Source organism: Zea mays, chromosome 9 (genome assembly GCF_902167145.1).
Source record: "Zea mays cultivar B73 chromosome 9, Zm-B73-REFERENCE-NAM-5.0, whole genome shotgun sequence".
Classification (NCBI taxonomy): domain Eukaryota; kingdom Viridiplantae; phylum Streptophyta; class Magnoliopsida; order Poales; family Poaceae; genus Zea; species Zea mays.
This window is the reverse complement of record NC_050104.1, coordinates 159,913,263-159,940,604: the sequence shown is the minus strand read 5'-3', so window position 1 is coordinate 159,940,604 and position 27,342 is coordinate 159,913,263. Positions and strand designations below refer to the sequence as shown.

The 27,342-nt window shown below is 46.3% G+C and overlaps 3 protein-coding genes across 6 annotated transcripts; 1 reads left to right on the top strand and 2 right to left on the bottom strand.

Annotated features, from left to right (window-relative positions):
* Positions 1–4,950: 4,950 nt before the first annotated feature.
* On the bottom strand, positions 4,951–11,463 carry LOC103639595 (NAC domain-containing protein 37). 3 transcript variants are annotated; one of them, XM_008662328.4, is made up of 5 exons: positions 11,283–11,463; positions 10,956–11,065; positions 7,143–7,317; positions 6,713–6,987; positions 4,951–6,059 (listed from the first exon to the last, which is right to left on the bottom strand). In XM_008662328.4, exons 3-5 carry the CDS (start codon positions 7,294–7,296, stop codon positions 5,421–5,423), a joined length of 1,068 nt encoding a protein of 355 aa, XP_008660550.1. In that variant the 5' UTR covers positions 7,297–7,317; positions 10,956–11,065; positions 11,283–11,463; the 3' UTR covers positions 4,951–5,420. The 3 variants fall into 3 exon arrangements, with proteins under 3 accessions (XP_008660550.1, XP_008660546.1, XP_008660548.1); XM_008662324.4 differs by lacking the exon at positions 10,956–11,065 and having other exon boundaries at positions 7,143–7,323; XM_008662326.4 differs by lacking the exon at positions 10,956–11,065.
* Positions 11,464–19,000: 7,537 nt separating this feature from the next.
* LOC103639594 (transcription factor RF2a) lies at positions 19,001–20,993 on the top strand. The gene is made up of 4 exons (XM_008662322.3): positions 19,001–19,822; positions 19,977–20,109; positions 20,204–20,288; positions 20,666–20,993. The coding sequence occupies exons 1-4, from the start codon at positions 19,218–19,220 to the stop codon at positions 20,854–20,856; spliced, it is 1,014 nt and encodes a 337-aa protein (XP_008660544.1). The 5' UTR covers positions 19,001–19,217; the 3' UTR covers positions 20,857–20,993.
* Positions 20,994–21,172: 179 nt separating this feature from the next.
* Positions 21,173–27,074, bottom strand: LOC100191448 (uncharacterized). Of its 2 annotated transcripts, none has more exons than XM_008659773.4 (13): positions 26,606–27,074; positions 25,395–25,567; positions 25,208–25,311; positions 24,938–25,021; positions 24,461–24,564; positions 24,298–24,384; positions 23,689–23,891; positions 23,359–23,560; positions 23,222–23,272; positions 23,040–23,138; positions 22,871–22,930; positions 22,660–22,781; positions 21,173–22,556 (listed from the first exon to the last, which is right to left on the bottom strand). In XM_008659773.4, exons 1-13 carry the CDS (start codon positions 26,816–26,818, stop codon positions 21,407–21,409), a joined length of 2,652 nt encoding a protein of 883 aa, XP_008657995.1. In that variant the 5' UTR covers positions 26,819–27,074; the 3' UTR covers positions 21,173–21,406. The 2 variants fall into 2 exon arrangements, with proteins under 2 accessions (XP_008657995.1, NP_001335657.1); NM_001348728.1 differs by having other exon boundaries at positions 21,197–22,556; positions 22,660–22,784; positions 26,606–26,842.
* Positions 27,075–27,342: the final 268 nt, after the last annotated feature.

Sequence of the window (27,342 nt, the reverse complement as noted above, 5' to 3'; positions counted from 1 at the left end):
ATGTATGCCGCCATTACCTTCATTTTCTTTCTCTGATTCTGTTTGACGGCTTTCTCAAATTCAGCATCGTCCAAGTCTTTGTATTCTTCTCCTTGCCTCCGAGCAACTACTTTGTAGCGAGCTTGGGATATCATCAACGGGTCAAGAAACCCTGTCTTAAGTTGTTTCTTCTTATCATCCATGTATTGCATCCTACGTGTAATAGTGTTAATCGTTAGACTCTCGTTTATGTGTGCGTGTACAAAACTAACAAATATGAAAGTTTAGAGGTACTTACAAGCAGAAGAGGGTTAAGTAGTTCGTTTCCATCCTTTGTCGGTGGTACAACGACCAGAGATCGTCAAAGAATAAATGCCGCACAGGATTTATATGATCATTGCTCCAAAATGCATCTTCTGGCACAACAAATGTGAATTCCTCGAGTTTGTATTTGTTGCTAGCCACCATGTACCACTCATGCATTCTAATCTCCGGAGTCGACAACTTAGAAAGTTGCACCGTCGTTAAGAACGGCCTCCCATTCACAAATTTAGGAGGAACATCCTCCTTCTTGTATACCGAGATATTGGTTTTAAGACGTAATGATTCTCGAGTATGAATCATTCCATCTTCTTCCCATACTTCGAAATTGTCTATTTGGGCCGGTCGTGTGCCTACTCCATGAGATGCTGATACTGCTTTTGATTGATTAGTCATAACTCTCTGCAATTTATGCAGGTAGCGTGCCACTGATTCTGACGGTTTCTTGACATCGTCTGTGGCGATTCGCTTATGAATCTTCTTTGAAATAGTTGGCCCTTCAACATTGGTGCCAACCTTTGGTTCCTTTTTTATGTTGACGTCGACATTCTGAGGAACAATTTTGTCTACGTCCCCCTCGTCGAGTTCCTTCGCAAGAGGCGATATGATTGTTTCAACGATTTTTTTGGAGGTCGGTGTCATATCTTCCTGCACCATGGGGTGTGGAATGATTGAACTGGCTTTTTGTTGCATTGGTGTTGAATTCGGCTCATCACCAAACTTGATGTCGCGTCGATGCCAAAGGACCAACTCGTTAATTGCCTCATGCAAAGTTATGATCCCCTCAACTGGAAAATCTATCTCCCAATCTTCACAACCATTGTCTGTGATTTCTAGAACTTCGACCACAGCATAGTGTGGCGGGACAGGATTGTCCTTGTAGTTAACAAGTCCTGGTTTTACCAAACCAGTACCACCTCCCGTTATTTGTGGGCTTCACCGAGGGCGGGAAACATTTGGTGACATCAAACGACCTTCGGGCTGGGGACGTCTGCGAGCTTGTTAAGGGGCCAGACGATGGTGAGCCGGTGTACTCTGTCCGGATGTGTGGTCACAAAATTTAAAGCCGCCCCGGCTTCATCTGTGCGCTTCTCTTCTCTTATGTCGGCTACTAAGATCACTTAGCACCCCACCTAAGAGAAGAGAAGCACACACATGCAGCCGGGGCAGCTTTAAATTTTGTGACCACACATCCGGACATAGTACACCGGCTCACCATCGTCTGGCCCCTTAACAAGCTCGCAGACGTCTTCAACCCGAAGGTCGTTTGCTATCACCAAATGTTTCCAGCCATCGGTGAAGCCCACAAATAACGGGAGGTGGTAGACTACAGGACTTAATCTCTTCTTGGGGTCTACACACTTAAGATTGTAGGAGCTAGCTAGTGCTCAACTAGTAGCATCTATAGATATGGACACAAGTCCAAATTTGGTGCTACTCGGCACCATCGATATCACTAGAAAAAAAAAATACATCAAAGAGATACACTTCCCAATAGTACTCGAAGATAGTTCATTGACTTGACACTCTCTAAGAGGTTCATACAAAATACATTATCTATAAGAGTGAAACCTACGATACTCATATCGTGTTGTTTAGGACTAAACATCAACAACCCCTTGACTGGTCGCTATCATACTCAATTCCAAAATATTTTTCCAATATGTCGGCTTGAGTAAGGAGATCTGGGCTTGGGAGTTCCTCCAAATCATCTGCAGCTTCATCATCTTCAGCATATTGCAGGGCTTCATCTTGAATAATTTTAGCCCTCTTGGAGTCAGCATACTTTTTGATGGACAGAGCACACTTCTCAAGCATGTCGCATACATCTCCAATTTGAAACAAAGTGGTCTTAAGTGTGTACACTGATTCCGGTTCACTAGTATCCACAACCCCATCAGTCACTAGACTGCGAATGATGTCAACATGTGTCTCGATGACTCGAACTGAGCTCTCAACCATGTCAAGTGGCTCTTTTTCCATCTCTAAAACTGAAAATGGCCAAGTCTCACAATCAAAATTACACAACTTTCAAGAAGCAATCAATATTTTTCAAGTACCTCCCATACTGGAAGGATATGGAAATTTGCCACAGCATTGATTTGATGCATGTAACAAAAAATGTTTTTGACAGCATCATTGGAACCTTGTTGGGCATGCCGAGTAAGACAAAAGACGGACTTAAATCACGCAATGATCTAGTAGATCTTCAAATCAGACCGGAACTTCATCCAGTGGATAGTGGCAAAGGGAAGCCTTACCTCCCCCCAGCTAGCTACAACTTGTCAGTTGAGGAGAGAACAAAGATTTGCAAATGTTTGCGTGGGGTCAAAGTGCCCACAGGTTTCTCATCCAATATCAGCAGACTAGTCAGGATGAAGGACTTGTCTCTATTTGGCTACAACTCTCATGACTGCCATGTGATGATGACGATGTTCCTCCCAATTGCGGTAAGAGCCCTCAAAACAGAGCATGTCAAAGTTGTCATCACACGCTTGTGTTACTTTTTCAATGCGGTTTCACAAAAAGTAATAGCTTTAGAAGACTTGGACTATCTAAAGGCATACATCATCGAGACTATGTGCAAGCTTGAAATGTGTTTTCCTCCATCATTTTTTGATATGCAAGTACACCTAATCATACATCTCGTGGATCAGATAAAAATATTAGGGCCACTATATTTACATCATATGTTTCAGTTGGAGCGATACCTGGGAGTATTAAAAGGTTATGTGCGAAATCGCGCTCACCCAGAGGGTTCAATCATGGAGGGATACACTACAGAAGAAGTGATTGAGAGTTGTATAGATTACATCAGTGACGGAACAATGATAGGTGTGCCTGTACCTAAACATGAGGGTAAACTATGTGGGAGAGGGAGAATGGGCAAGAAAACTTTTCGCGTTGAGGATTACAAGCTAGTACATTGTGCTCATGGTAGTGTACTACAACATCTCACGATAGCCGAGCCTTACATAGAGGAACACCTGAATGAGCTTCGTAAAGAAAATCAGAACCGCACAGAGGACTGGATCATGAGGGAGCACAAACATCGTTTCAGCGAATGGTTAATGGACAAAAACATCCCATTCGGAGACTCTTCGGATGAGAAAACAATGAAGAATTTGGCTTCTGGGCCATCATGTTTTGTGACATCATGGCAAGCATATGACATCAATGGGTACACATTCTACACTAAATCAAAAGACATGAAAAGTGTTGCACAAAATAGCGGTGTTCGTATCGATGCTTTTGACCTACATGGACAGAAGACCACATATTTTGGATTCATAGAGGAAATATGGGAACTTGATTATGGCCCAAGCATGAAAATACCCTTGTTTAAGTGCCAATGGGTACAACATCCCGTGGGGGTGATAGTGGATAACTACGGACTCACACTGGTAGACTTAAAGAAAGTAGGATATAAAGATGACCCGTGGGTTCTCGCCGAATGTGTTGCACAAGTGTTCTATGTACTCGATCCAGCAGATGAGAAGATGCATGTAGTTATTTCTGGAAAGCAAAAAATTGTTGGAGTTGAGAATGTGGGAGACCAAGATGAGGAATACAATAAGTATGAAGAGATGTTCGTCTTTAACGGTCCAGATAGAATCAAGCGTGTGGAAAAGAAAATTGATAAGAACTTAAAGCCATACATGCGGAAAAATGGTAGTTCATGAAAAATTGTATGAATCAAATTGTATTTGTTATCATGTATGATCGACTATGAATTGTGGTTGCCAATTAATTTAAAATCTCTCTAGTTATCTATGTGTGCTATTATAATTCATTTAAATTGTATTTGCATATTATTGTTAAAAATTAAATATTAATTCATTTAGATTGTATTTGCATATTTCTGTTAAAAATTAAAATTATTTTCATATTTAAATTGTATTTTCATAATTTTACAATCACAGGCGGTTTTGTCTTAGGGTCCGCTTGTGAAAAGGATAGAGCATCACAGGCGGTCCTAAACAAAAACCGCTTGTGATACTATTACATCACAGGCGTACTAAACCGACTGGGACATCACAGGCGGTTTTCTAACCGAACCGCCTGTGATGTAAAAATCCTACCGCTTGTATAGAGCCAAATTGTACTAGTGAATGAATTCTACCGGTGCAAGCTTGAGCTGAGAGAGGAAGAAAAGAAGACCTCTTGATTCTTAACGCCAAAATGTATTAAATTTTTAAGGTTTTGTTGAGTGAATCCCAATATCTGAACTTGTTGTAAGTTTTTTTAGATAGAGATGTTGCATGCTCTGCTCAGTCAAATTCACTTAAACAAATAAGGAAAATAAGTATATGAATGGCATGCAAACTGTGAAAGAAATAAATTCCATAAAACACAAAGTTGCTAAAATTTTCATTCTTTTTGATCAATTGGTAGAAAGTCCATTATCGTGTAGCACTATTAAAGTTGGTCCCCAAAAAAAGGATTGTTCTCTTAGAAATCAACCTCTGCTACGAAGACCACCGAGAAATGATTCTTTTGTGCGGGTTTATCATAACTTTTTTGGATTTACTGTAAAAAAAATGGATCTCGAGCCATTTGGCTAAATAAGTTTTGGTGTTTGGTGATCAACATAACCTGTGAACTAATGTGTTTGCTAGCGTTTATTATTATAGTTCACAGGATGCTAAAGTTAACTTGACCAATACATTGAGGAAAGTAACACCTCAAAAGAAGACATATTATGAAGATCAAGTGAAGTCCAAGAAACAAAGGAAACGTTGCTTGCAGATTGTCTGGTCTGGAGCACTGGATTGTCCGGTGCACCAGGGAATAATAGCCCAACGACTAGTTTCAGGTGGCACTGAAAGCTATCTGACAAACCAGGTCACAAAGTGCTATGCATTTTAGGCCACATCAACGATAAGAAATCACATCTGCCGGAATGACATGCATATTATAACTCTGCAGTCTGCACAGAGAGATGAAAATTACAATCACATCTCTTGGGAAACATACAAAGGAAAGTAGAGAAGGAAAAAAAGAGAGAGGACCAGCTTTCAGCTATATAACCATCGCATGCACCATCCCATGTATGCATGCATCCGCGACGCACCGTGCAGGACTGCAGGCCTGGACACGCGCACGCGAGCGTCCGCTACTCATTTCTCGAACACACAAAGACCAAAGTCGCCGTCCCCGCCGGCGGCGGGGCCGAGCAGCCCCGTCCACCTCTCCGCTTCGTCCCTCCCGTCGTCGCTGTTGAGGAACAGCAATGCCGCCATGTCGTCATCCTCAACGTGGTCCACCTGCGAGCATGCCACACTGCTGGCGGCGGCGGTCGTCGACGCCGCCGCGGGGCTGAGCTGCGACGCGACGAACCTGTCGAGCGCCCTCCAGTCCGTGGCCGCCTTATCAGCCCGCGCCTTCTTTCCCGGCCGCCGACCGCTGTCGGCGGCGTCCACCGCCGCCTCATCAGCCGCTGACGCCTGGCTCGGGTTGGCCGGCGCGAGCGGCGCCGACGGGCTTTCGAGCTGCGGCAGCTCGAGTAGGTGGCTGGCGGAGTACTGCAGCAGCGCGGCGGCGCCGTCCAGCTCGGCCAGCTCCTGCTTGAAGCGCTCGCTCTTGTTGGGCTGGCGCCTGATCTGCGTGTACGACGCCGCGTTGGGGTCCACGAACGCGGCCGCGCCCGTGGCGCTGGCCTCGCGGTAGGCGTAGCTGGGGTCCCATGCCATCGCCATGCTCCTTGCTGGGTAGGCTGTTCTCTTCTTGAACGCCCGGCACACCACCCAGCCTTCTTCCTGCAGCACGCGCGCGCGGCCGCCGGCCGGCATTGAATTGATTACAAAAGGTTATTAAGCAGAACGTTTGGCTTTATTATCGCCTATCTCCGTACTGTGTGCGATAGTGGTGGAGTGCCGAACGAAGCATTACCATCGGTACTTTGACGAGTATGCCAGCAGTACAGCTAGTTGCATACAGCTGGTAAATTAAACATTTGCGCGTGCAATAGAAGGTTCACACTGGGAAACCCTAATTGGGACATGCATGCATGCATCTATATAGGAAAAGTTTTTGTGATTGGTGAGAGGCCTGCATATATATGCTGCCTAACTTTACTGAGAAGAAGAATTGAAGTCTTTGGAAGTTTCTTCTGAGAGCTAGAAAGCGATTAGCAACTGTGCTTGTGCTGCTTTATTTGCTATTGGTCTCTCCAATTTTGCTATATTAGCAGTTGTGCGCAATACTTTAAAGAGAGATCGATCTCTTGGTCTCTGTAACTGAGACATCATTAAGCTTTATCATATAGATAAATAAATAAATTTTTAGCAGAAGAGAGATTCAGAATAGATTTTAAACAGAAGAGTAGCGTGCTTAATAGTGATACTAATAAGCGCGGGTGATTAAAGGTAGATGAGTAAGCTGCAGCCTGCAGGTGAGATCATTTGCTTGCCTGTGGCTGCGCGTTCTCGTCGGTCTCGAGCCGGTACTCGTGCATGATCCAGTCGGTCTTCTGGCCGTTGGGCGCCCTCCCCTTGTAGAAGACGAGCGTCTTCCTCATGCCGATGAGGCGGCTCCTGTCGTGCACCGCCTTGTCCCTGCCCGTGGCCTTCCAGAACCCTGCCATGGTGGCCCTGTTGGTCCGCGTCCCCGTCGGGTACTTGCGGTCCTTGTAGCTGAAGAAGTACCACTCGCTCTGCTCCTCGTACCGGCCGATCCCGCAGTGTTCTTCAGTTTATTTGATCGATCCGCAGCAGCCACGATGGAAGTTTAAGCAGGTCGGTCATCGTCAGTTCAGACAGGAACATGCATATGGACAGATCGAGAGTTGTTGGACACATTATATTAGAGAGCTGCTTGCTTGTTGCTAGCTGCCAGCGTACCTTGGAGATCCCACGGCTCGATGCGGTAGAGGTCGATGTCGCGTATGACGTCGAGGTCGATCTTCTGGGAGGCCACCTTCTTCCGGAGGTAGTAGCCGACGAGCTCCTCGTCGGTGGGGTGGAACCTGAACCCCGGGGGCACGCATGATTCCATATGATCACCCTGCGCCTGCACCTGCACCTTGGTAGTGGTAGTATATATGTGCATCAGATTCAGCGACGAGGGGACGGACGACCACGCCTGCTCAGCCCCTAAATGATATAGCTCGCGAGTGGCATGCATATATACATGCATGCGCTAGTATATAAACACCGGCAAGTGCTCACATCATTCGATTCAACAAGCCTGCTGCCTGCATCCTTTTTTTTTTTATAAACGCCGGCCGGCCAGGGCAACAGCCAACAGCGAGTGCATGCTCCAAGGATATACTAGTATATATATATACACTGAATGAGTAGCAAGCATGCTGCAGTAGTGTAGTGGAGAGTGGAGACTGGAGAGAGACAGACTAGCTAGACTGAAGAGGGCTGCAGTCTAGTGTGTGTATGGGTTTCAGCGCTTTTGAAAAATGTCATCCAGCCAGCCAAACCTGTCGTCGCTGTTGGGACTGCACTTCTCTAGTGCTTTTGGCTATCTCCAACACACCCCCAATCCTATTTTCTATGTCTCCTATATTTCAAACCCACTCTACAGATAATGTTAAACAGTGTCATCTACAGTTCTGTGTTCTCAATTTTACACTAACATAGCCTTAGACAGGGACGGATCTAGCGGTGGAGCGGGCGGGACTCGAGCCCCCTACCGCTTCGGATCCCATAGAGTCACATTATAGCCTCCTCTAATATAAAATATATATAATATAATGTAGAATGAGCTTTTATACTGCAGCAATTAAGTTCAGTCGCTCCTAAACTTTTTTCTGGCTCCGTCTCTAGCCTTAGACTCCGCGTAGTACTAGATAGGAGATGTAGGACATGGTACGGCAAATACTGGGGCAGGACGCAGGCTGGACAATTGTAGGAAAGCTACAGGGCCTGCGAATGATAGTGTCGACTGTTGTGTGTGTGGGCAGGGAATTATAGCGGCGGTGCAGCCGCAGGATGCATGGTCTGCCTGCCATCTCTCGTGCAACCTGCAGTCAGTCATTCCTTCAGTGTAGATGTACGACAACCTCCCAATAACAGGCCTGCTCCTACGTACTTACTAGCTCTAAAATCACTAGAGTGCTGGATGAACGCAGCATACGTATGCATGTTAATTCTTACTATGCACAGATATACTAACTGCTAATCATCTCCTTCTCATGCTGACCATAATGCTCGCACAGAGAGAGAGAGAGCAGCTTAATTAATTATGTGCATCTGTGCTGAAATTAATATGAACAGATGATGGAAATACACAGTAGAGATAACAAAACCTGAAGGAGGGCATCTGCTAGTTTTTCCCCCCGGCCGGATCGGAGGCAGCGCGCATGCATATGCATGCTTTTTGCTTGCCGGCGGCCGGCCGGGCGTCGTAGTCGTAGTGATTAAACTCTAAAAAAACACCACGGATATACAGGCCTGGTCGCCTGGTGGGGCTGCGACGGAAAGGCGAATAGAAGGGCGGCCCTTTTCTTGGATCAGGCCTGCAAAGCTACCCTGCTGCCGCACTGACCGTACCGGCCCCGCGCCCGGCATCCTCCGCCGAGCCGAGCGCGCGGGCAGGCCACCACCACCACGGACACGGAGCGCGGAGCCGGCCGGGCGGCAAGGCACTGTCTGGCATGCAAAGGGAGACAGACAGCAGAGGAGGGAGAGTGGAGAGCCACAGAAAAGCTTGCTAGCAGCGGCTGGGGCACACACACGAGACTCCCGGTTGGTTTGCCTGCACCGCCTCTGACCGCGCTGTCTCTTTGTCGAGGAATTCCATGGCACAGCCACTGCAGGAGGAGGGAGGGAGCACCTCGTTCGCGCCCTGGCCCTGCCTATATTTGCTGTGCGCCCGCGCTAGCTAATAGCTAGGAGAGCTGCGTCTTAATTGGCCCCTCTGCTGGGAGCGTGGGAGGAGGAGCTAGCATGCATTTTGTGTGGCTGGGCCGCTGGGTTCATGCAGGCATGGCACCCTATAGGTCCAGGCCAGGCCATTGGGACTAAATCATTTTTGATGTTTCCCTTTAATTTGGCCTCTTGTGGGGTGCATGCTGCAGCATGCATATGAATGCATGAGCGAGTATAGAGGTAACTTTCCATTCAGTCTTCAGTGGTGGATCTCCTTCCATATTTCCTGCCCCACCACTAGGCAAGTCATAAGTGAAAAAGGATCCTCTATATATTTACCAATGTTTTTGTATCCTCTCTCTATATCTCTCTGTATATATGGGGATTGTGAAATGATCAAAACGTAAATTAAATGATCAATGAGACTCCTTAATTATAACAATGTGCCCATTTCTTAAATATAAGGCTGGCTGAATCACTGAAGGCACTATATAAGGATGAACAGATGGAACCAAAATGATGGGTAGGACTCACAGATTACAGTGACAAACACATCAAAGAAAAAGATCTACATGAAGCAGAGTGGCAGAGAGATCTAGACGGTGGTCCTGGCTATGTAGAACGTACGTCTTTGTAGATCCAGTTGTGGTTAATTTCCTTCCATCCAAATGAGCTGCATACAGATTATATATTTTCCTAGCTAGCATCACATATATTTTCGGCTTTGTATCAGCTGTGTGTACGTAGTCACATATATATATGCTCCTATTTCACCAAATCAAACAACACGCATGCAATGAAATCGGACATTTTTTTTGAAACACGAAGATGCATGTGTTCAAATACAACTATATATCATGTATATATACATCTTTATTATTATGCACAAGATGATTATGTATGCAAAACATATAGCCTCTATAGCTAGTGTTAACCTCGAGTAATTGATAACCACGTTAACAGTTATGATTTGATGCTTGCCCCACGCCTAATTAGGTGCGTGCGGCAACGTATATATATATTTGCTGATTACACCAATATCGTCCATTTATATTTTTGTGACAAGTAAAATAAAGCAGATAAATGAATCGGGTATGATCATGGTATAAAAAATGTTTTTTTTCAGGCCGGGGTGAGGAAATATCCATCAGGCCTAGTTTGGATACTCTAGTAATGAGTGGGATTGGAGTGTATTAAGATGTATTGAGAGAGTATTTGATCTATTGGAGATTTACACCCTCTCCAATCCCTTGAAAACACTTCAATCCCAAAGTATCCAAACTAGGCCTCATGTGTTTTCTGAAAGAGAGATGAAAATATGATTGTACATGAGCTTAGGGGCTGTTTTGGTTTCATGGGACTAACTAAACTTAATTTAGTTTCTCCCTTTTAGTCTATTTTAGTCTCTAAATAACTAAATATTGAGACTAAAAGGGAATAAATCAGATTTCCTCCCCTCTTTAGTCCTATTCTTTTGGTAATTGAAGGACTAAAAAAGAGTGACTAAAGTTTAGTCTCATAAAACCAAACATGGCCTATAATCAGATGAATGTTGTTTCACACACACGCATTCTGATTGTTTCCAAATGTAGAACTTTGAGTTACTAATAAAAATCATGATCTTTGCCTATTATTTCGGTAGCAGGTACTCAAGGAAAAATATTGATATTATAGGAATCTACTATAGTCCCCAAAAAATCTCTAGATAAATACATGCATACATATAAGTGAATTTAACAATTGTAACCATATGATGTTGTCTGAAAATATAGGCACATCTTTAATTAGTTCTACTAAAGTGCACTGGTTTTCCTCTTATTACTAGTTACTAACCTTCTTTCAGTTATCGGTCGACATATATATGGTACACCAACACCGCACTATGATGTAATAATAAGTTAATAAGGCTCTGGCGCTGGGTCTGTATGTCTGGATCGAAGAAGCTGGTGAAGAGGAAAACATGGGGTGTCTTAGCATTTGTCTGTCAGTTATGGTTCGAGCAGAGAATAATAAAAGAAGAGATCAAATAGAATCAGATCAAAATGAAACGGCCAAGCTAGATAATAATAACAGATCAACACACATACACCTCACCGGATCGATCGGCCAAGACATGTGCACAACCAGTACAATTAATTCGAAGCCTTGCATGAAACTCACCTTGTTAGATAGAGGTTCGATGTATATACTGGTCAGTTGCAGAACACAAGCTCTTGTCAGAGAAAGAGTGTGCGCATGTGTTCTTGATCTCTCGGAAGAGCGCTAGCTAGCCGGCTTGTTTTGGGGAGAATAAACAGCTTGAGGAGGGGAGGTTTGTGCTGGAGAGGTATAGAACAGAATGAAGGAGGAGAAAGGAGGGGGGAGAAGGTGGCGAGTATAAAAAAGGGAGCAAGCGACGGGGGCCGCCCTCCTTTTCCATCGCGCGTGGGCGAGGGGAATGAAGGCCTGTGGGCCCGCGCGGGCCCCGCAGGTGACATCACGCCTGCTTCTTCTTCGCTACTCTTCTTCCCCTTTATTTCAATCCCACTCTCTCTGGACTGGTCTCTTGGATCTCCATGGTCCATGTCCATCCATGCATGTACTGCAGTACCGCCACAGAACAAAAGAACCTTGATAGCAGTAGCCTGTCTTGGATTGACCCTGCGTGAAGTATACTGCGCATCCTGCCGATAGCAATGTAAGAAAAGCCTAATTAGCTAGCTACTTGGAGACATCCAAACATTAATTAGTTGAAGACATCCAAACATTAATTAGCAATGTAAGAAAAGACTACTATTATGGGATGGAGGGAATAATAGTTAGCGCTGCTAAAATTAATTAGTTGAAGACATCTAAACATTCTAGCTAATAGTTCAACTATTAGCTACTTTTAACAAATTAGTTAATAGTTGGCTTGCTATTTGTTTTTGTTATTTGTTAGCTAGTTAATTTCACTAGCAATTTTTTAGTCAACCGTAACTATTAGATCTAGTGCATTCATACATCTCTATACGATAGTATCCCATTTTTGACCAAATAGGGAATGGATGCTAGCTTGATTGTAGAAATGCTTTTCTTCTGCGGCTAAGTCTGTTTTCTGTTGCAATCAAGTGCGTGTTCTTACAAACGGTACCACCGCTGTGCTTTCAGCTGTTTATAGAGGAACATGCTGCCCGGATGACCGATGGACAAATCACACTCGGCAAACTGAGAGGGTGGCAGGCCCCGTACAGTTGTCTAGGGCATCATGATGAAACGAACCCACTGTATCGCTGCACTAGCTATAGCTAGGTTTCTGTTGATTGAACTCACGACCTGATCAGTCTGGAATTGTGTATTTTTGTATGTAATATGTGATGTAAGCGCAGGGTCTTTTATTTAATCCAGGAAATGTTTTTATTATCTCATATAAATCTATATAATTCATACTACTACCTCCATTTTGTTTATGTTGGATAGTTTAACTTTATACTAACAAAAGTCAAATAAAAAAACCGGCAACATCTCTCAAGTTATTAGCTAATAACAGGACAGTCGGCGCATCACTTGACAGAAATCGAAAAATACCTTCTCTGCTTGTCATGCAATACATACCTGCTTCTCTGCTTGTCATTATTATATTCCTTGATTATGAATTTGTGTGGTCAGCTTTAGAACTAACATGCACCAAACTGATGAGGGACTAATTGCATATATATGTTAGCCATGGCCATATAGGCATTTAATCGATTACACTTCCAGAAACGTACACGATCAGTGCGGATTATGATGCATGTCGATAACACTGCCACTGTTAAGAAGGGCGTAGGCATGCATTACAAAAACATGTTGTGCAGAGCATGATGCCACCTAGCCGCTACTGGGCGCAACAAGAAACCCTTGTTTGATAAGAAGACTGGATCAAATTTGGGGAACCCCCACATCATTCCGGCTCTCATTGCCTGCTAGCTAGCTAGCTAGCTGTTGATCAACTCGTGATCAAAGAAAAGATATTTACAATGATGCAGTGAAAGCGACAGATGTACTTCACTATCAATTTGCGTGTGTGGTGCCTTTTTTCCCCCTCCTTAATCTACTAACCGTAAAAGTTTGCTAACAGTGCCACGACTTCTATATGCCCTGATGGCCAACTTTAATTTACACTAGAACCCAACTATAACTAACGGTACATCATTAGTTGAGTCGTCAAAGAAATCTACAAGGTAGCTAGTGTTGATTGTTAACGATCGTTATAAATGTGTGTCAATTCAACGAGACCACATACATATAGCTAGATGATAAATTAAGGCAATTGTGGCCATACTTTTTGGGGTAAGGTAGGGCACGGATATATCTATATAGATCTTTTCTTTTTGTTCAAGCAAAGAAAGTTGAAAGCTCCACCTCTTTTCAGAAACAAAACCTAACCTTTTCAAGTTTACAAGGCCAGAGGCCAGGTACTCTCGATTGTCTGTTCACGTTGATTTTGAACGGTTTTCATCAAAGCGATTTTTATAGAGACGGGCTGAAAAGTTAGGCGTTTGATAGTCCGCAACAGTTTGTGGTGTATACTTGACCAGCAAACAAGCTCTATATAGTACCTGCATATATAGAAGCATGAGCCGGAGTAGTTGAGCAAAATAGATGTGTTATATATTCAGTCCAGCAGTGATCTGGCATCGGCACTGCAAGAGAACAATGATGCGCTTTTTTGGTTTAGGGACCATCCACATGAGTCTACATCCATCCAGCAGTGCTGCAGAACGACCCTTCGAGATAGGTGTGCATAGGGGAGGCGAAAAGGACCATGGTGGCCAGACGACATGCACGGGGCCCCGCCGGTCGGTTGCGCAATTAGCAGCTGGCCTCGGCATCGATCATGTTCCTCTCGCGGTCGCGGGCGAGAGAGTGACTATAATAATTCTGCGCATACCGGCGCCGGGCCCCTTCTGTCCGTTCGTTCCTCTCCCTTCTCGTCAGATCCATCCATCCAACCATCAATTGAGTCACTTACTGGAACCGAGAAGAACTGACACTGTTATTAGCTAGTAGATTAGTTAGCTGCGTGCTCTGAGATGGATGGATGGATGGATGGATGGACGATGGCCATGGATCATCAGCAGATCGAGGTCAAACAGACACGAGAGATGAGCTATATATGACCGCCTATATATAAGCTAGCTAGGGTAGCCACAATGCAAGAAGCCGGCCCGCGGGGCAGGGAGAGGGAGCTGCTAATGATCATGCAGGCTGAAGAGCGATCTCTCTCATCACGCGCGCTGATCCCGAGGGGGAAGAAACTGCCGCATGCGAGAGCTCGCCACTGTCGGCTCGGCTGCGCGCGCGGCGACATTCTTCCCTGATGAGGATGGAGAATGATCATGCGGTTTTGCTAGCTCCCTGGGCGACACGTTTTCAGAGAGATGGAGCCTTCATTCAGCAGCGGCGCGCGCGGCTGGCTCGCTAATTAAACCGGTGTCTGTGGTAGACCACCACCGACCCACATCGTCTCTGCTTTAATTTGTTTGGGCCACGGTCGATGCATGTGAGGAGAGTAGTGCCAGTCACCGAACGCATGCAGCAGCCGATCGCCACACATTTCCTAAAGCGCTGCGCTTTTCCATCTGTCGCTGCTAGCTGCACACATGCATGGTGGCCGGCCGGCGTCAGTAGTTCTTCATCCTCTCCCTCCCTTCTTCTCTCTACTAGCTGTTAGCTTCCGCCCCATCATCGGCGGGCCAGCCTGTGGCGGAATAACAGGAACAGCGCGCGCAGATCGCCGGCCCGATCGGTCGGAAAGCTGCAACGGCACGCCATGCTCATCCTTTGTGTGCCGAGGCCGCCGCGGCAGCTGATGACTCTTGCCGTCCTCCCGTACGTCCACCAAGCAGCAAGCATGTAGCAGCATCTCCCCCTTAAAAAAAGGGCACTTATATTATTAACAATAACAGGATAGGTTTAGGGCATGGATATCCCTATTAATTGAGGGGTTTATTCGGTCGTCTCTAGAGAGTTAAGCGACGGCCGGGGACTGCCATGGACATGTGTGGGTGGTGGTGGTGGATGGTGCAGACTGCATGCAGACACACAGCTATAGTCGCTTCTTCTTCTTCTTCTTATTCAGTGTGTCGTCGTTGAGGTCGGGCCTGCAGGGAGATGTGTGCGTGCATGGAAGATGGATCCATCAGTACCCATCCACGGATTGGATGGATGAAAAGCTCTTGCTGCAGCCGTCATTGTTATACTACTGCACTTCAGTGATATAAGGGCCTGTTCGTTTGCACAGAGGAATTTTTTCAGCTAAAAACTTATATAAATTAAAAAAACAATTCGGACAGGAATTGTTGCAGGGCTCCGTTCGGTAGTAACGGGAAGAGACCACCGACCTCCTGCGTGACGTGACCCTGATCGAGTTAAGCAAAGTGGGGCGGTGCAGTATGCGGATGGGGACGACGGCTCGTCGTCGTCGTCGGTCGGCTACGGCTGGCCCGCCGCCCACTACTCCTCCTCCCCTGACCGGAGTGCACCGCCCAGCATGCACCGGCCACCGCCGTTCGTGCGTGCGTCTCGTAAGGTTGTGTGCCTGCTGCCTTGCAAGTCCTTTTCGTAAGGTATAATGGGGAAACGCGGGGCAGGCAGGGCATGCCGGTAACATGTGTGTGAGATCCGAGCTAGTAGGCGGCAAGAGACCCATCGATCCTGCAGCATCCATCCTACTAGTTAGCAGCTTGGCGTAAGCGGCAAAAAGTCTAGCTAGCTAGCTAGATCGATATAGCAACTCGGCACGCACGGCGGTGGCTGCCGGCCGGAAAGCCCGGCAACAACTGATGAATTTGGCGGTACGCTAGCTAGCTGATAACGAACTACTCCCTCCCTCCGTTTCTTTTTATTTGTCGTTGAATAGTGCAATTTTACACTATCTAGCGACAAATAAAAATAAACAGAGAGAGTATGTACTAGTGTGATTGTGATGTGCATCCTTCGTGTGCACATAATAGAAGGGCCAGAAGAATGCGTGCCTAGCTGGTCACAAACAAGCCGTCAGGCCGGGATCCCAGCGACCACACATATATAGGGGTTGCTACTATTGTTTTGGTCCTACGTGCAGTGGCCGGAATAAGGCCGGCGGCGGCGATGGCGTTTGGTGAAGCGAAGGGGACCGCACAACACGCAGGGATGGATGGATGGATGGATGGACAGAGAGACACTTGTGGCACACTCTTACCGCGCTTTTGATAGCACACACACACGCATGCATGTGATAATGTGAGCATCAAGCTTCTTCTCCCCGCGCGCGCGTTCCATTCCACCGTCGTCGCTTCCTTTCCTCCTCCCTCTCATGCGTTTCTGCTCCTTGGAGCTGTACATACATGCTGTGTGTCCCTGCGACGTGCGTATGGCCTCGATCGATCGATGCTTCCAGGGCATCATTGCTCGATCGCCTCCACGTACGCACGCACTCCATTCCGTCGTTGCAGGGCATGGAGCGCATCACTTCGTGGCTGCGCGTGCATGCCTCGCCTCGAACCCAAAGCTCGCTCGAGCATGGCAATCAGTTGCCGGACGACCATTGCCATGGCAGACATGCATGCGTGTGTGTATAGCTAGCCACATCGAAAAACTATTGGACGAACGACATAATATGTATACTGTAAAAGAACAAACAGATAGAAAACAGAAGGTGGAGCGTGATATCATCATTATTCGTCGTCGATCAGCAGCTTCTTGATGACCCTGAACAACACCTAGCTTGTTTCTTCTCCTCTGTCGTCGTCGGTGTCGATGCGCGTTCGTGTGCCATCGATGTATCTCGTGGACTAATGACCGGCGGAATGATCGGTCCTCCATCCACACCACGCGCCGTCGCCCGTGACGACGAACAGATCACTAGCTAAAGAGAGACGAAATGATAGGTACGGCGCAGAAAAGTACACGACGACTGGCATGGACATGGCTGCTCATCGTCGAGTGGGCCGGGAGTTGAGTTGTTCTTCGTCCCGCGGCCTGCAGCTATAGCTGCTGCATGTTTGGGCCTATTGGCTGACAAGTGGATCGCTACTCCCATCCAGTGTATTTCCCTCGCTCGGTCTAAAAATGAATGCAAATCTAACTTATTAACAGCAAATCTGGCCATTTTAGGTCCCATCAAATCTGGCCATTAGGTCTCATCAAATCTGGCCATTAGGTCTAATGACGGAGGGCGTATTAATACGTATGGTGCCAATAGATTGAGTATCATTGGGTTGGTTGTGTAATATATTTTCATGATAGACTTAGTTTGATTTATCTCAATATTATTGATACTTTGACTAATATAAGGCCAAAAGTATATTTTTTAGGGGTGTTTGGGAGTGAAGTTTTTTCATAGTTTTAGAAAAAAATACTGCATCAAATACTGTAGTATTATTTACGTTGACAGGAAGTCTTTGCACGCAACTGGACACGCCTGAACGATCAATCCAAGCTTCCCAAACATTTCCGCTCCCAGTCTGTCACGCACGCATGGCACACCGCACACTGTAGCCATATTTTGAGCACGAAATATGCGGTCTGTATATTACTGATACATGAGTGTGACCGTATGGGCAGCTCCGACAGCGCCAAGCTACGGGCCATCAGGGTTTTTTTTAGCTTTTTTCTTATACACAATGTAGCATGTTTTTTTAAACTTTTTCGTACTAGATTTTCTGGAAATCTGGCTCTAGCAATAAGAATCTGACAAGAATCTAAGTATCGTCATGATTACAGGATGATGAAAGGATCATAGGGTTTAGGATCTAGCAAGTAACAGATTTATCTTATCGTGACGACTCGACCGATTGTGTGTTCACGTGGATAACGATTTTTATCTAAAAGATTTTTATAGAAAGAAACTTAAAAACTAGATGTTTAGCAGTCTGCAGCAGCTTCTAGCGGCTAGAATCCACAAAAAAGTTGAAATAAACAAGCTCATAGCGAGCTTCCGGTAGTGTGAAGTGATAAGTCAATTTGACGGCATAGACGGGCAGCAAGGTGACTAACTAAACTTTAGTCACTAAAATATTAAACAGGATAACGACAGTCCTCTCCTAAAGTTTAGCTCTAAAAAGTAACTAAAGTGATATTTTTTACCGTAACTACCTCCTCTTTCTTGTAATATAAGTAATGCCGTATTTATACATAGTAATTAATGTTTTTCGGTGTTAGTCACTGAAATCAAACATATTACTTGTTTGGAACTTCTAGAATTAATAGTCAGATGCTAAAACTAGGTGTGAAGGTTGCAAACATCCCAACTAATTGTTAGCTACCTTACAATTCATTGGCTGATTCAATCCAACTAATAATTTGTTATAGTTCTAGGATTCCACCATGTCAAGGCCGGCCTCTCACGGTCAGGGGGACGCCTCCGATCCGATGGATCATCGGCGACGGTATCGCTCGCTCTCCGTCGTCCGTCCGGCCCCGCAGGCAGGTGTGTATATGGCGCGCGCACGTGTAGGGCGGACGGACGGCTCGCCGACCAGCGACTATGCAAGCAATATGCACATGATGCGGGCGCGTACATGTACAGCAGAGCACGGCGGTTTCGACGACATCACTCGGGTGTCCGTGTCCCCCGGTGCGCCTTGTGTGGTCCGTCGCCGTCGCTACGGCTTGGCTCTGAGATGATGCTTGACGTCGCGTCGTACCTGGTCGGCTTGCCTTCTGTCAACTGGATGTCCCGTGTCTGGTGTCCGGACGCACTGCTAGCTGCTGCCAAGGCCCAAGGATCAGGTCATCATGTGTGTCTGGCGTTCCTGGTGCAAATGCCACGGTGGCTGCATAGGTAGACCCGGCGTCATCCCAATCCCATCCATGTACCAGTATAAGAATGGCCGTTGTCCCCGCCGGCCGCCGCGGCGTCCAGGTCCATCCGCTTCGCCGAGGCAGACAAGTGGAGACAAAGCAAGCGGCGGTCGAACCGAGCCCGCGCTGCGCACACGTACGGCGCGGCCAACCCCCCACCGCCTGCCAGTCACCAAACAGCGATTAAATACGCCGCCCGCGCGACCCAGACACCCGGCCCGCATTCCATTCTGTGCCACCGCCGCCGCGCTGTGTCTGCGTCTGCGTCTGCGTCTGCGTGCGTCGCGCGCGTGCCCGCCCGCGGTGTGCATGGAGGCGTTCGCGGCCCAGCATCAGGGGGACGTGTGCATGGAGGCCGTCGGCGTCGACACCGCGGCGCAGCAGGGCCCGCGCCCGCGCACGGCGCACCGGCGCTCCCGCAGCGACGTCCCGTCCGGGTACTACTTCGGCGGCGAGGGGCACCAGCTGCCGCCGCCCAAGGTGGAGGCCGGATGGGGCGGGCACCTCCACGGCGGCGGGGGCGACGACGACCTCTTCAACGCGTATCTCAACCTGGAAGGGCTGGACGGGCTGAACTCCTCCGACGACCGCCGGCAGTACTACGACGGCGACAGCCGCGGGAGCAGCGTGAGGACCAACGGCGCCGACAGCAGCGAGAACGATTCGGAGGAGTGCGCCGCCGCAGGCCCGCCCGTGGCCCACCACGTCAGGAGCCTGTCCATGGACAGCAGCCTCATCGGCAAGCTCAACTTCTCCGCCGGCGCGGCTGCGGCCAACGGCGGCGTCATTCCGGGGCCCAACAGGTTCAGCCTCGAGTTCGGCAGCGGCGAGTTCACCCCCGTCGAGATGAACAAGATCATGGCCGACGAGAAGCTGGCCGAGATGGCGCTCGCCGACCCTAAGCGCGCCAAGAGGTAAAACTGCTGCCACTACTGAATATATGCCACTCACTCATCTTAAAACATGTTGTTTGGCTATTGTCACAATGTGCTACGAAGCGAAGCGAAACGAAACGCTTGAAAACTGATCGAGCTGTGGTCCGTCCGTTGCTTGCTTGCTGTTTGCTAGGGTGCTGGCCAACAGGCAGTCGGCGGCGCGGTCCAAGGAGCGGAAGATGCGATACATCGCGGAGCTGGAGCAGAAGGTGCAGATCCTGCAGACGGAGGCCACCGCTCTCTCCGCCCACCTCACGCTTCTTCAGGTCAGCCTATGCTGCCCCTCGCTGCTCTTGATTTTCCAGCGCACGAAATCCTTCGCGCCGATCGTACAGCTGATCGTCGTGTGACTCAAACCAGCGGGACTCCGCGGGGATCGCGACGCAGAACAACGAGCTCCAGTTCCGGCTGCAGGCCATGGCGCAGCAGGCGCAGCTGCGTGACGGTGCGTCTCCTCACCTGTACTGCACACTACTTGCTGCTTAATTCCCAGTTCGTTGACGTTGACATGCTGGCTTGTCCGGCCCAGTTCGTGTGCCCACGGCTCTGAAACTCTGAATCGTGTTGGCATCTGGAGACAGCCGGGCGGCCGGGTTGGTTGCTTTGGTGGTTGGCTGCTTTTCTATGGAGTAGTCGTTAGCATGTCGTACAGCTACAAGTGCCTAGGAAGATGTGCTAAGCATCATCTGGGAACCAAGATTTGCTCGTGTTTTATTTAATCTCATCACTCTTTCTAAAGAAATACTAGCATGTAGGAGTACCCACATGTGCTTCGAGAGAACATATATGTTAATCCCGTGTTTCTGTTGTCTTGTCGAACAGCATTGAATGAGGCACTGACAGCCGAGGTCCAGCGCCTGAAACTCGCGACTGCAGAGCTCGGCGACTCTTGCTCGTCCAACAGTCTAGCCCAGCAGATGCAGATCCAACTCAGCGCGCATGACCAGACGTTCGAACTGCATCAGCAGCAGGCGATGCCGATAGCGTTCTACCAGCTGCGGCAGGCGCAGTGAAGAAGCATGAATCGAAGGAGTGATCTCAGACTCAGAGACATCATTATCCACCGCTGCGTGAGATGTTTGTTTATTCTTTGGATCATACATCAAATTGTAGCCGACCAATATTCTTTTATACTAGCTAGTAGTGTTTATTGATGCTTTTGCACTTTGGTAACTTGTTTTTGTAAGTGCACTTTGACACCATGCATAGGATCGATACGATACACACTCAGATGTCTTTTGCGGTGTAATAATGTAAGATGACATGATTCAGTCTTTGGAACCACAATTGAAGATCAAATGTAAAAAATATATTATAAAAACAATTGTATATAAAAAAACCAAAACGGTTTATAATTGTAAACCAAGTGAGTACATATATTTATTTGTGTTGAAGACCAAAAGGCCTCGATTTCGTACAACATGCACCACGAGCTGCTGAGGACACTTAACGAATAAAATAATCAAACGCACACGAGGGGCTTACGCTACGCATGATGATACAACGAAAGGTACACAAAACGAATTGAGGTATATTTACAGTGAGCAGTCACTTCTGTTTAAGCTAAACGACAGAATCCTCAACCATAGCCTCCTCGCTGTCACTGCCGTCTGAACCTGAATCTGAATCGCCTTCCTCGATGCCCTCACCCGTCTCGGCGTCAGACATGGGTTCCTCGTTTCCAACTCCGCTTCTGCCGGACATTTGCTTCCTGAACTCAGGATCAACAATTCCAATCATGGCACTAAGAACACGATGGTGATGACGATGATGATGATGATGATGGGTTATTTTGGAGCTGCCACGCTCAACATTGTTCTGGCTCCCAGCCGCCTGGCCCTCTGAGTTCACCAGAGTTACCAAAGCATCGCCTGCCACGCTGCCTCCAGCTTCATCGTGCTCTGTAGCATCGCCCAAGCTCCTTGGAGATTCGTTCTCCCCATTGACAGACGGAGCTGTTTCCACTGCCCAGCTCCCAGCGACTTCTGAGGCCAACAGATCAGCCGTTCTGATGGCTCCAGCATGTGTGTCCTCCCGTTTGCTCTCAGAGCAGGCACCCTCATGTTTTTCTTCGAAACAGTGCCCAACGCCATCACCGGGGATTGGAATAGGAACCACATTTGCTTGTGGCTGCCCTACATCTTTCAGCAATGCAGTAGGTTCCTCGTTATCTGGGAGCAGCATATCATCTTCTAGTGGCATAGTCTCTCCTCCCGTGTTGTCACATCTTTGGTCATCGCAACCAGCATTACCAGCTTGGCTATCTGTCTCGGGAACTTGCTCGGTATCTGTAACCTCTCTCTCAGGAGCTGTAGAAACCGGATTGCCATGAAAACCTGACTTCAATCTCCCCTCTGACCTTTCTGGACTGGTGCATTCTAGACCTTGAGTGCTGCCACCAATGGCAGTACCATCATCATCCTGCTGCTCAGTCATGTTGGCATCTTCGTCACTGGAATCATGTTCACTTACCTGAGTATTTTCTGGTGAAGCACTTGAAGCTCCCACTGTATTTTTTGAGCAGTCTACTGGCTTCATACCAGCATTATCAGTGGTTAGAGGTACTTTATTAAGATCCACACCCATTAAGGTGCTCTCATAGTTCTCTTCATCCTCCAAAGTTCTCTGCATAGCTTTCAGCTGTTCCTGCTGTTTCGCAAACAGAGAAGAGATTTCTTCTGTGGTTGAATAGAAAGCACGCAGCTGAGTCTCCCTGCGATAAGCACCAGGGGGGTAGGAAAGGATTATACATAACTTGTAGTGCACACACTTGGAATTCTTAATGCGCCTATATAAGACTGAAACATGATCCTTACCGTAGAATAATCCGTTCTCTAGCTCCCTGATACCTCTGTTTCTCAATTGATAGATCTCTAATCGTTGCAGCTATTTCAAGCTCAAGAGCTGAAACCTTTGCCCATGCTTCTTCTCGAGCAGCCTGCTAACAGAAGGATATGTCCTGTCAACTTGTAAGTAATGGACAAATAACCTTCTATGTGTGTGCTCATTTCACTGGAACATTTTTACCTTCTCATTGTCGAGTTCCTTCTTCAGTTTTCTCAATTCAGCTTCCAGATTTTCTGTCTTCTGCAATCGCAGGGGTTAAGAATGTAAGATTTCATCAGCAACTAAAAGACAATGACTAAAAAATAATTAGATATAATTGCTTAAGTCTACCATGCACACTGCTTGGTACCTTTCGATTATTGGCTGATACCATCTGCTCGTCCTGAAGCTGAGCTTCCAGCTCTCTTACTCTTTTCTCGGATGTTACAAGATTATCTCGAGCATCTTCCTGCATGAGAAGAACAAATAACAAATAGTTGTAGTGCAGCAAAGGAATGGTAAATTCGAAGCAGTCATTCTGAAATAGCATACCAGCTTGGACCTCAAAGTTTCCACAAACAAACGGGTTTCTTTTTCTGATTCCTGCAAACAGGTGTGGAAGGTTATCAAATCTATGATGCAAAAAAAAACATAAAATCGTGATCAGACTAACTGGAGTTAAGTATAACCTGAAGCTTGCTAATAACTTCTTTCTGCTCCCTTTGTTGCCTAAGGTAAGACTCCGCCTGTTTCTTAATTTCTTCTTGAGCCTCGGCTTGCACTTTATGCAATGCAGATTTCATGTCATGTGCAGCCTTATCACGCTCTTCTCTTCTTAAATTTCTCTCCTCATTTAGCTGTCCCTCAAGCTCACATATCATTCCTTTCTGGCTGGAAACATTTCAAAATTCAAAGATATGAGATCCTCGTGTAATAGTAAATGATGCAGTGAAATAGATGCATATTCTTTGTGTTGTTGTCAAATGGTAACAAGTTGACCTCATGGCAATGCAGAATACCTTGAAATTATCTCGTCAGCATCTGCACGTGATTGTTTAGATGCATTAAGCCTTTCATCCAGATCTTTTATAGAGTTCTGTAACTCTGTATTTGATGTACTGAGTGAATCTATTTGCTTCTGTTTCTCCTCAAGTGCTGACCGAAGAGATTTAGTTTGATCCAGATAAGAACTCGATATAGTTTCTCTTAGCTCCTCAAGTTCCTACAGCATCATATTTGCAAAATTTCAGTTGTAATATTATACAAAAAGAAAATGAGACATGATGCTGACGAGTACAAGCTTCAAGTAAGTAGAAACCTAATCAATGACAAAAAAAAAACTCTAATGAAGAATGGAATGGTTATTTCCTCTCACAGATAAATAGGTATTAACTTAATTGAATGTACTATTAATTTATCAAGGGTATAGTGAACTGTGCACAGTGAAAACAATTGTGAAACATCATAATCAAGTAGACTAATATTAGAATTTAGAAGTGACATTAGGCCATGAAATACAAGAGGCAAAATTATTTATGGTAGGAGAGATATAACACCGAGACAAAAGCAAAAATAAAAAAACACATCATGCAGAAAAATGGGGGAGGGACATGGAAGTAATATATGACCTTTCCATGCTGCACTTGGGCTGTTTTTATTTCAGCCCTCAAAGTCTCAATTGTCACAACATGTGCCTCAAGTTGTTCCCTGAGATCCTGAATCAATTTAAGCTACTAAGTTAGCAAATTACAAAGGTACAAAATTATTGTCATATCAAAGGAGCCAACTTACAGCATTAGATTTTTCTAGTCTTCGGACATCATCTAGTGAAACAGGACCATCAGGAGAACCAATACCAAGACCCTTTAGCCTCTTGCTTCCAGAACCACCCTCCACTTCAGAATCAAACAAAATAACAGTGCACATATCAAAACTTGTAACATAGCATGACCATCAAACAATGATAACTATCAAAACTTGTAACATACTGCCTCTGTTCCAAAAATGGATGCAATTATCATTTCAAGTAATCAAACAAATTCAAGTTTGACCAAATTCATACAACAAAGTACTAATATTTATGATGTCAAATAAGTATCACCAGATAAATTCATAGTAAACCTATTTTGGAAATATAAACATTTCTATTATTTTCTACAAACTTGATCGAACTTAAGGAAGTTTGACTTGTCCCAAACCTACAATTGCATTCTTTTTGGATGGAGGGAGTAGTCATGATCACAAAACAATAAGATAGAAACTCCTCACCTGACTTCCTTTTAAGAATGGGAGCCCCATTCTCTACACGACTGATTGCATTAACTTCGCGGTAGACAAATACAAAGGAATTGTCTGCAAAAGCAACATACAACTTGAATAGAAGATTTGAAACATCAATCACAAGATAGCAGTAATAAAATGCCACAGAAACATTATGATGAACTGAGCACAGAGAACAATAGTAGCACACAGTGCGTAATGAATACCTACCCCAGTGAACCCAGTATGAATGAATCAGAATTATTCACAGGATATTACCGTCATGAGGAGGTGATGATAATGATATAATGTCGCCATGATTAAGCTTGACCGGGGATGAATTTTTCTTGAGCCTTTTCCAGTTGATGAATGTGCCATTTGAGCTGCATCAGAGATTAGTTCAACAAATGTAGGAAAAGAAAACAGAACTGACAGATAGAGGAAGATTCAGAAGAAGAAAAAACACCTTGTGTCCTTGAGGAAAACAGGCACAGGCTCGTGGCGGTTCAGCTCCCCTAAGACAGTGTCCCTGTATATTTTGCAATGCATCCCGCTGATCTGCTGGGCAAAAATCCGAAACCGCTCCTCAACAGATCGTCCTAGGCAGTGCTCGTCAGCACTCAAAAGTATGTTCATCCCCTTCAGTTGATTCATAGAACTCCAATCAGAAGGGTGAAGAAAACATTCCTCATAATTGCAGTGTTAGAGCAACTCCAAGAGAAGAGGTAAAACAACCCCAAAACTTTTTTTTTTGAGAAAAGGGGTGACATCTCTCCAACAGGCCCCCAATGTGTCCCCAATTTTTTCGCCCCTCCCGAATCGGCAGACTTCCTCCCGCATTATTGCGCGAACCAAGAATGCCCCCAATCCATCCGCGTGCAGGAGCCTTCACTCGAACCTGTCGGCATGCAGGAGCAGCACAGGTTCTTTTTTTTTTCGGCGCAGCACTGGCTAACATGCTGGCCCAATAAACAAACGGCAAACAAGTCCCAGTAGCAATTGTTCTTCTTTTTTTTTTGGGTTCAGTTCTCAATTTTCACTCTTTGTTTAGGCAAAACTGTTGGAGCACACATCATAATAATTCACTGCTAAAACATTTAGCTTGTTGCAATCAAAAAAAACTTTTTATCTTGTTCCCAATAATCAGTTTTTAGGGGAATTTTTTTTAACATCCTTTTGGAGTTACTCAGCAAGCCCAAGCCAACAACATCGATAGTAGATCATGAATTTCTTAGGCCATCAATTGAACATATTAATGGTACCAACAGGAAGTCAGTTTTGGTAGCTTTGGTAAATGAGGCTGAGGTGGTTAAACTTTGTAATTTCGTAGCGTTAAGTAATGAGATTCGGTTCGTCCGTGGTGGAGAAAAAACAGGAAGCCTGCACTTTTCCCGATTGCAAAAAAGATTACTACATTCAGTAATTGGCGAAGCCAAAACAAATTTAAGAGACTGGCATTGACATTAACTTAACAATAAAGCCCATCAGAATAATAAACCAAACAATTCAACAAAGGTTTCAGCGGCAAAAAGGGGAATGCTTGTTTCAACCCACGCATAGCTCATCCGAACAGTACATCAAACAGGAATGCAGGAAAATACAAAGAAAGAAACCAACACTAACAATGCTCGGGTTTTAGGGTTAGGGTTTAAGGGGCGGCAGGGGACAGGGGAGAACCTGGGGCCGGAGGCGGGCCTTCTTGGAGATGGCGGTGAGGACGGCCCAAACGTCGGGCTCCGTCTCCTGGATAGGCTGGTCCGCGAACTTGCGCGCCACCGCGCGCACCTCGTCGGGAGTGACCTTGGGCGGCGTGGGCACGGAGCAGGACGCCTCGTCCTTGGCCGCCGTCTTCGGCGTCACCACGAGGTCGCCGCACGGGTCCGGCGCCATCGCGCGCGCGCGGATGGCCTCGCCTCCCGTTTTGCCGGAACGCGCGCCGGGGCGTGGAGGAGGAACGGCCAAGTCGGAAATGGACGGGCGGGGTGAGGACCGGAACTAGACAGTCTGGTGGACGGCGCCACGCTCACGCACGGGCACGTCGCATCCTGTCTCCTGTCTAGTCCTGCGGAGTTCGCGCCTTCGCGGGTGAATCGTGGGGATTTGCGCGGGTGATGGTGGGACCGGATTGATCCGTCCGCTGGATGGGCCATGACCCATGGCCCATGGCTGCGAATCTTTACGTATACGGATTAGAGCATCGATGAACAGTGTTATCACTTGATACAAACTACCACTTAAGACTTTATTCGATTTGACGTGGATTAGATCATATTACAATAGATTGAGATAGATTTTGATTTGCTATGGATTTAAATCACATTCAATGGATTAACGGTGAAACGAAAAGGCCTAAAGCACCTGTTGTGGGATGTTATCCTAGGTTGTCCCTAAAACCAAACTATCCTAGCATTATT